This window comes from Theobroma cacao, chromosome 4, assembly GCF_000208745.1.
Source record: "Theobroma cacao cultivar B97-61/B2 chromosome 4, Criollo_cocoa_genome_V2, whole genome shotgun sequence".
NCBI classification, from domain to species: Eukaryota; Viridiplantae; Streptophyta; class Magnoliopsida; order Malvales; family Malvaceae; genus Theobroma; species Theobroma cacao.
Genome location: NC_030853.1, coordinates 19,643,760 through 19,654,195, shown reverse-complemented (window position 1 = coordinate 19,654,195; position 10,436 = coordinate 19,643,760). Strand labels below are relative to the sequence as shown.

Here is a 10,436-nt window from a genome sequence, read left to right as displayed (position 1 = left end):
TAGTTAATTAAACATAAAAATTAATAGAAACAAGTGGGATTTTGGGCCGAATAGAACTGATGTCTTCTTCCGTTTTCCCCTTGACTTGGATTTTTGCAATTGGGCCTTTCTGATTAGATATTGTTGTATTGGGCTTGTAACGTTGTCTACTTGTAACGTTCAAATGAATATATCCATATATAATATGGAAAAAACATTGCACAATAAATATTAGTGTAATTGAAATTAATCAAATTATATAGATTTGACCCAATTTGATTTAACTTCGGATTTTCCACTGAAAAATAAAAAGCTTTGTTCAAAATTTCTAAGTACCGAATCGAATAGAATAATAGTAAAAAAATAAAATAGAAAAGAAAAGCCGGATGCTGCCGATCGTTCGTCTCCCCTATAACAATCATCTTCTCCATTTTCACCCGATACGCCACGTGCCAAGTTCCAGGTCCTAACACGTGTAACAGCTCCACAAAATCCTAAATCGTCTGCCTGCCACGAACATAATCCTCCCGCTCTCTAAGCAGATTCCATCTTCCATTTTCCACTCCAAAATCTACTTGGTAAGTTCTCATTTTTTCCCTTTCTTTACTTTGTGTTAATTTTTTGCTAAGGTTAACCTTCTTTAACTATTTACGTGCTTTTAATAATTTGAATTTAGTCATTAGTTTTGGTATTAATTGATTAATTTGATTGTTTTTATACGTGTTTGAAGAAATGCCCATGTGGAGGATAAGAAACTGTTAAATGAGCTGTTGTTTTTCAATTTTTCTTTTTGAAGAAAAATAGGGAAATGAGATTCATGGGTAGGACTCCATTTGGTAAGATTATACCTTAAGGTACTAGTGTCCGGGTCTTCTTTGACGCTTTAAATTTCTATCAAAGATTCAAAGTTAATGTTTAAAAATGCTAAAAATATGACATAGTCACGTCTGACACCGGATTCTGAGTCAATGTAAAATAGAGGTAGACAAGGGAAGACCGGTAGGGTGACTGTGGGTATGAGTATAATTTTGTTTCTTCCATTTGTTTAACCAAATTGAGGGTATAATGTTCTGTTGTAGGAGGATAAGACTATATTTTATGGGAATGAAGGAGAGGGAATGAAAATTGAAGAGGTAATAGCTTAAAAAAAATAATAACATGTCTTCCTTTTTATTCCTTTGAGAATGAAGGAGAGGGAATTAAAATTGATCAAACGGGAAAGGCATGATTCATCTAGGTAGCTTCCTTTCGGAAGCAGAGCAATGGCAGAGAGAATTAGTTTTAGCCTAAAAGTACATGGGAAGGAAGACTGTCTAGGCAGACCACAGGGATTGAACTTGAATCTGAAAGTTGTGAGCAAGTGTAAACTCTAATCCTAGAGTGATAGATTACAAGAACAATTGATCAAAACTTGGTCTTGTACTTCAAGTTTGTTTATCTATACGAGTAGCCTCAAAATATTGTGCATGCAATCATTCATAGATACATAAAGAAATTCTTTGATGCATATTCACCATCATTAAAACAATGCTTGATCTTTTCTGTTCCCAATTGTTTCATGTCTATTGCGCAACTAAAATAAGAAATGGTACCATTATTAGCATCCTGTTCTGGCACCTCATGTTATCGAAATGGGATACTTATACTTAAGGGAAGGCAATATGACTTTAGTTATGCCGTTTGGGAGCTATCAATCTGGCATTAGTCTTATTTTTCGTGCCTTATTTTGAAAGATATTAGTGAACAAGAAGCCTGCTCTACTTATGGCCATAATTCTTACTTTCAGTTAGACTTTAGGACATTTTATGTGATTAACTCTACTTCTAAGCTTTGTATGATTGTTACTTTCTCTCAGGGCAATTCTTTGGCATGGAGATTGCTACGACAAGGTAGGCTTACCTGATAATTATATCAGTACTGAGGATAAATGTTTTCTCTGAAAGTAACTTTGCTAATTAAGCTGATTTTTTTTTAATTATAATTGGTAGTGGTGTACTTGGTGCTGTGCTTTTGAGTCTGTGCCAGTGGTATTACATATTTTCTTTGATTTCTAACCAACCAAGGCCTGTTTCCCCACTCTTTTTAATGAGACGTGTTATGTGCTTGCTGCTTAACAACCAGAATGTAATAGTCTGTTGAACTGGCCAAGATTATCACTATTTTTCGTCTTCCTCTGTCTCTCTCCCCCTGATCTTTACCGTTGACTCTTTTCATTGTCATGTTTGCTTTTTGTTGTGATTTTCTCAGGTGTTGTCTTGACAAACAAATATCATGGTTTTCATCACACCTCCGAGCGTTAGATGCGGAAAATGCCCACAGACTTCCTTATATTTTGACTGGCTGGAAGTTGAGGACAAGTCATCGAAGGTTAACTTTAGATTCTGCTAGAAAGCAAAATAAGAGCTGTATTGTCTGGAAGACACATTCTGTGCCTGTTGGTTTGGAGGAATCCTCATCTCTACAGTCAGGAGATCCTTTAAATGAAGATGAGATTGTTTCTGAGGATTCACCAGAGCAGCTTTTTGCTAAACCACTCAGCAGTGACGAGGTAAACTTACATGAGCTAACTTTTTCTTGTTTTATAATAATTAGAAAATACACTATTGAAATTGAAGCCATTTTAAAAAGCGTGCTTTCTGGATGGTAGAGTTATTGAGCGAAAAAGGAAGGGAGAAAATAAAATGGAATCAAGGAAAAATATAAGATGCTGCTGTTGTTGATACAGAGGCAGTCCACCTCCTGGTGGAAACCTCTCCTGAACTTAAACTTTGGTGTAAATGAAATGGTTTTAAAAAATTCCAAATATGGGCCTATTTGTGATGAAAAAATAGGAATGCCTTCAATTTTGCATAGTGTAGACTTGAAGTTGTACTGATTGAAATTTGCATATAAGAAAATATCCATTTTCACAAAGCATATGATTGGAAATGCTGTTGCCAGTGCCTGTTGAAGTCTACAAGAGTCAAGAAAAAGCTGGTTTCATGTTGCATGTAGCGTTAAATCTAATTTCCTTTCAGTTCCTATGATGATATTTTAGCCTAATAAGGATTTTATGAAATCTTTGGAGGTGTATTCGGTGTGAGGTATTCAATGTGGGTATCCGAAATACTATTACTATGTAATATCTGGGGATGGCATATTCAGATATCGCAAATAACTCATTCTGGTATAAAGATTTCTAATAATCATATGGTACAACATCCTAAAATGGGCCCAAAATTTAATTCCCAATCTTTCCCACAAAATGTTGAGGCTATTCTTAAAAATTCGACAAATTCGTTCTATGTCCTTTGTGGACACCCGTCACCACCACATCAACTTGTGGCTAACTTTTATTTAAGGATGGATTGTCTTTAGTTGTAAGATTTCTCATCTTTAATCTAGGTTAATTAATAAAATTTGCAGGTTGCTTTTCTTTTCTAAGTAAGATAACAATTAAAAGGGGGAATTTTGGTTAGCATGAGTTGTATAAATATTTTGGCTTTTCTGAAAATTTTCATTTAAACATTTCATGATTGGCTTTTGTTAACCATGCACGTTTCTATAATTTATTTTAATTGAAGATGGGCTGGATTTAGTCCCATGACCAGCAGTTATTTTGTTAACTGGGATGTGCAGCTTTAGCTGATTATGGCAATGAAAATTATGAGCAATTCCCACCAGTTCAATGATGACTGAATTTTGTTTGTGTACGATCATGTTTGGATGTAAAGTCTTATTTATTTTTTACTTAAATGTTTAAAGCTAATTTATATGCCGTCTACAACAGTTGAAATCTCTACTGGCTGACTCTGAGAGGACAAAGCTCACCAAAAAATTAAGTGAAGCTAATCAGCAAAACCGGTTCCTCAAACGACAGGTTTGTATGTGCTCATATTTAGGCAAGTTTTTCCTTTGCCAAACTTATAAAGTCTCTTAGTTTAGATACTTTAATTGGTCCACTTGTATGTCTGTGGTAATGACTAATGACCAGAAATTCTTTATAATGGCATGACTATACCTCAACAATCTTTTATGTATTTTATTTATGTATTTTCTATGTTCTGATGGAATTAAACTCAAATAACCATGTCATGTAATATTTCCTACTTTTTGGCCAAATGAACCCCAGTAAGAGAGGAAAAGAGACTGTCAAAACTGGAAACAATGTCATTATATGGTGAAAACGTTTTTAACTGTTAGCTGAGATGAAACTATTGTTAAGTATCAAAGATGGCATCAGATTGGAGGAAAAACTGGTAGGGAAACCGGGGATGTCACTTGTTTGTTCTTTGGGGAAGATCTTTGTCTCTTTTAATTTTTAAATTTTTATGTTGCTGGCTTGAAGACAGTCATATTCATTTGAATGTAAATGTGGAGGCATTGAGTTGAGAATGTTCTGAAAAAATTTTGCAAAGAAAATTTGATGCCCAAAGCACTTCATGTATAGAGTTTATCATACTCTACAACGCACGTTTATGTCTTTCCAAACTAAGAGAATATGCTAAGAAATTTCATAATTTACATGATATTGCTTTTACACTGAAAATGGTTTCCAGTTTAAAACAACTTGCATAGTAAACAGAGACAAACTAAAATCTCTTTAACTCACAAGGTGACTTATCTATGCTGTCTACAGTTACATATCAAGGAGGATGCGCTAGTTAACTTCAAAAGTGAACTTGCAGTCATGGAACTGGAGATTCAGGTTACTATTCACTTCAGTTACAGTTGCATCATCAAAATTTCTCTCTCCATTATGAAAACATTTTCTTTTTCTCATATTGTGGATTGATTAAAGCAAACTCACTGAAAGAAAATGTTGAGACTTTTCGTCTTGCCTTGTGTGAGGAAATCAATGCTACTTGTTATTAATCCAAGTGTCCTAAAAGATAAACTTTTTTGGTTCCAAGCTTGGTAATTTTTCTTATCTGTCTATGATTGTAGTCCTATAAATATGTGTTAAAGGGTTCCTTTTGGACCTTAGAAGAGCCATTTTTGCTAGTGCTGGTGAGGCTGAAATGTTTTTTGTATACTTCCCGCTAAATGAAGCTTGCCAGACTTTGAAAATTTGTCCCTTTGCAAAATTTTCCATGCAAAAGGTTTTCTTTTGCTGCAGTTTTGATGCTTTAGATTGAGCTGTATTTCTGCATACAACCCCTTTGGTAATATGGAGAACAAATTGCCCTGGGCTCTGCCATAATGCTGTCAAATTTTTGGTGTTTATGTAGGCAAACTTGCTCATTTATTATGTCTTTAATTGTTTGGTCTAAAGGCTTCTCAGTAAAATTGAAAGGCTATAAACCTAGTTCAGACGTTGAATCTGTTAGATGTATGAATTTAATAAGTGAATTGTTCAAACCAATGAAGTCATCTAAGGATTTTTCTTTGCTGAAAAAAAAAAAAAATCTAATGATCTTTACACTTGGGGACAGTGATGCAGCCAATGAGGTCAAGTTCTATACTGATGCACATCTATTGTTGCTTAAAATTGTAACAATTTTCTGATGAACCTATTGTAGCTGAGGGAACCTAAAGCACTAGACATATCATTCTTAAATAGTGCAACTGTTTTCCTTTTAGGTTGTAATCTTAATCCTTGCTCCTAAGCAGGGGTCATGCCATTTATCAAAAGCATAAGAAAATTAAATATAACTATTCTCGAAATTAAAAATCACCTTTTGCTTTTACTTTTTCTTGGTAAGAGAGGTTGCATGTTATCCATCATGTTTCTTAGGTGTAATTCTGGTCCTTCTGGTGTCCGATAGTGGGGTTCATATATCTGTTAGTAGACCAACTGTGCCTTTTTCCTTTGTTTTGCCCCTTTTAATTGGATTCCTCTGATTTATTTTTATGCATTAAGAGATAAACAACCTTTTCAATATATCTGAGGCGACCAACATGCCTCACCTCTCATGTGGCTCCTGTAACATTTTTGACAGTTTGGCTCAACTGGCATTTATGTGTTTTGTGTGATACAATCTGGTGTAATTGGTTTGCCTGTTCGATTATATGTTTATTCAACTGAAAATCAAATTGATGGCAGAGAAGAAGGGCATGCTAGTCATCCCAAAGTATTCTTTTTGAACTATTAATTTATACAGCAAATGAACCTTAGTCTTTAAACAAAAGTTTGAATTTTCTGTCACAACATGACCGGAGATGTCAGCAATATTGTCAGAGTCCTACTTTTGACATTTCCTAAAATAACATTTAGAGTTGCAACAAGTTTTTGATCTATACTTGGTGTAGCTTGTTAGGTGGGATATAGTTTATGCAGTAGTCCATAATGTCTAAGACATTCCTTATGAATTTTGGCATATCAGTGGATTGTTGTTAAGCGCCTATGGCATCGTAGCATGTTTGACATTTGTTGGTACAGATCTTGTGAATCATTGTTGTTAGCCTGACATTAGGCTTTTACCATTGACCATGAGGAGGAAAGGGAAGTAACCAACCAATTCAATCCAAGGTATTTTGGCTTCTTAGATGGTTGGTTCTATTGATGCTTGCTAATCTCCTGTTGGAACCAGCTCCAACATTGAGGTGACCTGTCTGTTAACAGTGTTGTTTTTGCCTGATTGTAATTATTTTTCTATATTTTCGGTGACAAGCTGAAGCTAACTTTTATGTTTTGTAAAATTAGCTTTTCAGGCCCCCAGTTTTGGGGCTGGGATGCTACCCAAGCATCAAGTTAAAGCTTCTGTAATAATATTGCCCGTTGTTTTTCATGTACAGGCATTAGTCTCACTGGCAGAAGAAATATCTCAAGCTGGCATTCCAGAAGGTTCAAGAAAAATCAATGGGAGATACATTCAATCTCATCTTCATTCCCGCTTAGAAGGTAATGGTTCTCCACTGAGTTATTTTCGACCAACAGAATTCTTCATTCTTATCTGAGTTTTGATGTTTTTACAAATGCCCGAATGATCAGGGCTCAAGGTAATTTCAATCAAGTCTTGTTCCCCAGCGAAAAAATGAATTAGACAAATTTGGCAATGATGCAATTGAAGTTGGGTTTCATTGTGTTAGTGGACAAACTTAATTTCCTCATTGCTGTTTTAGAGAATTGGCTGGTAAATTTTTTAAAGATTGTGAGACACTATGAATTATTCCTATTTCCTAAAGACTTTTAGTTCTTTTATTATTTTTTGGTGTATAGCTGTACATGAGAAATTGAAGGAACAAATAAAGGATGTAGATGCTGCACGGTCGAAGGAGATTCCCTTGTTCTGGTGTGGCATGGCAGAGGTAAGTGGAAAAAAATGTGCCTTCATTTACCAGAAATTTTTCTTTACCAATAAAAATTTGAAATGTCATCCATTTTGGTATTGTGCTTGGATATTATTGCAAAAACCACAAGCTATTAGAAAAGAGTAAGATATCAAAAGAGTAAGAGAAACATGCAAAGAAATTAAACCCCAAACTTTAACTGTAAGAAAGAGAAAGGAAACTAATAGAGAGTAAGAGAAATCGTAACACAGCAAAGGGTTGGTATCTGGGTTCTTATGCTGGGGTATAAAAAGAAAAGGTCTTTCTTGCATATCATCATTGCAAAAAAACTGAGCCTCCCTTGGTTACATAAATAAGAGTGCCTTATTAGCATGCAAAACCTTATAAGAATAACTCCTAGTGGAACCACAGGTCTGAGATTGTTGTTTAGAGTTCTTATTTTGTCATATACACTAATGTTAAACAAGTTTTTTTTTACCTTATCTTAAATAATTAGGAACATTTAGAAACTCAGTAGTCTGTTCCTTTCATAGTGATGTAGCAAAATTTATTTTTATTAAAAAAATTGATCTCTTTCCTTAATTAATCATGCAGAGAGGCTACTGTTTGTTCAAATGACCAAAGTTTCAGGTTGAAAAGTGCAGTTGTTTGAGTTGAGTCCTGATAGTAGTTAGCTAATGCAGAAGTTTCGAAGGCTAGAGTCATATTTAGATCACTCCTTCAACTCACATTCACTGGGAATTGATTTGTCCAATAGTCCTGCCTGAAAGTAAAACCTAGCATCAGGAAATGCATACTATGCTTAAACATAATAGGATAAACCCCAACTATATCCCTTGTGGTTTCAACTTTTCTTATGTGGTACCTTGTGATTTTCTTTTTCCTCATTAGCACCCTGTGGATATCTTTTTTCTCAATTTGGCATCCTGTAGGTAATTTCTGCTCTCGCAAGGGGTTAGGCTGTTAATTTTACCCAGAAAATTACAAAAATACCCTTAAGTATGAAGAAATAGACTAGCTTTGAATTGAGAGCATTTTGGTAATTTTAGTGGGCAAAATTAACAGCTTACCTCTTTTGGGAACAGAATTTATTCACAGGGTACTGATTGGGAAAAAGGATGTTCACATGATGCTTATTAGGAAAAAAAAACCATAGGGTACCATGTGAAAAAAGTTGAAACTACAAGAAATGTAGGTGAAGTTTACCCAAAATAATAAAAGAAAAAGAATTAACCTAAATAGAACTCTATCATTCAAGGTTTAATGGTATATTTATGGAATTATATTTGTAAATAAGGCTGCTGCCTAGTTTTGATTGATTGTTACCTGTTTTTATAATGCCTCCTTTATTATTGTTTTCTTGAGATGAACTTTATGAGATGGATGTTTCAATCATACATGCTTGGTGAACAAAATTAATTTAGACTTTTTAACATATGATGCTTATCATGTTTAAAAAAGCCTTTGTAATGAAACTTTATATTTTTAACCCATATTCTGATGGGTGATGCATAAATCATTGAGAAAGTTTTATTTGTTTGTAATGCTGGTAGAGTGTACAAGTTATGGGCTCATTTGATGGGTGGAGTCAAGGGGAGCACTTATCACCAGAGTACACTGGTTCTTTTACCAAGTTCTCAACCACATTATTGCTCAGACCTGGAAGGTAAAACTCTGTGGACTCAGTGCACCGCTGTTACTTCTTCTTCTAACTTTTAGTTTGACGTTATGAAGGTATGAAATCAAGTTCGTGGTGGATGGAGAATGGCAGCTGTCACCTGAATACCCTACTGTTGGTGAGGGATTAATGGAAAACAACTTGCTAATTGTAGAGTAGCTACAGTTGTTGGGTCCATAGAGTCATGCTAGATGTAGAGAACTGACAATTGCATTGTTTTCCAGTACGAGCTTGTTCCTTTTACTCTTAATCTCTTCTAGCTTATCTACTTGTATCCACTGTATAGCTTTGAACTAGCAGCTTAATAAAATAGATTGTTTTAAGGATTAAATTAGGAGGAATGAAAAGGTCAAACTCTTTTATTTTTCTTATCCTCTCATATTTCTCTCTTACCAAATGAAAGGAGAAAGCAAAGAAACACTATTTTCCTTCCACTCCTTTTTCCACCTCTCTGGTTCTCCCTTGCTAGTGTTGACCTAACGCTACCTTTGTCTTGGAATATCAAAAGAAAGCATCCTATTAGAAAAAGCACAATTTATTTGGGTTACGAGCCATAGATATGGAGCTCATTCCTCCACTCTTTCCCCGTTTTTCTTCTTCTAATTTTATGTATTTGGTGAATTCCTCTCCTCAAAAGGAACACAAAGAACATACAAAGGAGATATGCCAAAGCTTTCCAATTTGGCAACCTAAAAATATTCGTACGTGTAAAAACAATTCTCACGCCTCTTTCCTACTTGGAGTGCGCAACGCCTTGTTTACTTACTCCATTGTCCCCTTCACCGTTATTTCTATTATACGAAAGCGAAATGTTGATGGGGTATTAATTCGAATCCTTTAAATGTGAAATATTAAATTTTTATTTTTATTTGTAAATATAATTAATCTCATAAAAATTAAAGTAGCCTTTAATTTGTTTGTGACCCTAAAAAATTTAGCTGGCCCTTTGTTAAGCTAAGGGATGGTTCTCAATTTTCCTTTTTTTTTATTTTAAACAAAGAGCTCGCACAAGCTTTGCAGATATATTAACCTCCAAGTTTAATTATTTGAACCGACTTTGCTTTAATTTAACTCAATTTTATCCATGCTGAAAAAAAAAAACTAGAGCTCAGTAGAACTGCTACATCAAAGGCATCAATTAATTAAAAATATATAACTGAAGTGAGAAAGAACTTAAAATTTTTTATATCCAAAATCATCGTATCCCGTATAATTTTTTTCAAATGGTTCATTGACAGTTAACACAGGTGCAGATATATTAAAAGTTAAAAACATGATGCTTAAAAGGGCTTTTAAATTATTCAACAAAACTTCAAATATATTGTTATTTTTTTATTATGTTTAATTGAAGTTATTATATTTTTATTTTAAGCCAAATAAACTGTATGATTAAATGTTGTTAGTTAAAATGACATTTGTTATTCTATGTCATGTGATGTTGATATGTCATAACAAATGGTGATGTAGTATGTCGATTTAATATGATGAAATGATTACGTGATATCTTTATTTTTCTATATCAACGTCATGTTAGCGCTACATGAGTATGAAATGACAGATAACGTTT

General features: G+C 34.2%; 1 protein-coding gene across 1 annotated transcript; it reads left to right on the top strand.

The window, feature by feature from the left end:
- LOC18601879 (protein PTST, chloroplastic) lies at positions 326-9,240 on the top strand. Its single transcript, XM_007032969.2, has 9 exons — positions 326-557; positions 1,835-1,868; positions 2,227-2,527; positions 3,749-3,838; positions 4,598-4,666; positions 6,697-6,802; positions 7,121-7,209; positions 8,745-8,857; positions 8,926-9,240. Exons 2-9 carry the CDS (start codon positions 1,849-1,851, stop codon positions 9,026-9,028), a joined length of 891 nt encoding a protein of 296 aa, XP_007033031.2. The 5' UTR covers positions 326-557; positions 1,835-1,848; the 3' UTR covers positions 9,029-9,240.

Coding starts and splice junctions, on each gene's coding strand:
- LOC18601879 (XM_007032969.2), top strand. CDS start 1,849: ATGGAGATTGCTACGACAAG. Junction 4,667..6,696: donor TCATGGAACTGGAGATTCAG/GTTACTATTCAC, acceptor TTTCATGTACAG/GCATTAGTCTCACTGGCAGA. Junction 6,803..7,120: donor TCTTCATTCCCGCTTAGAAG/GTAATGGTTCTC, acceptor TTTGGTGTATAG/CTGTACATGAGAAATTGAAG.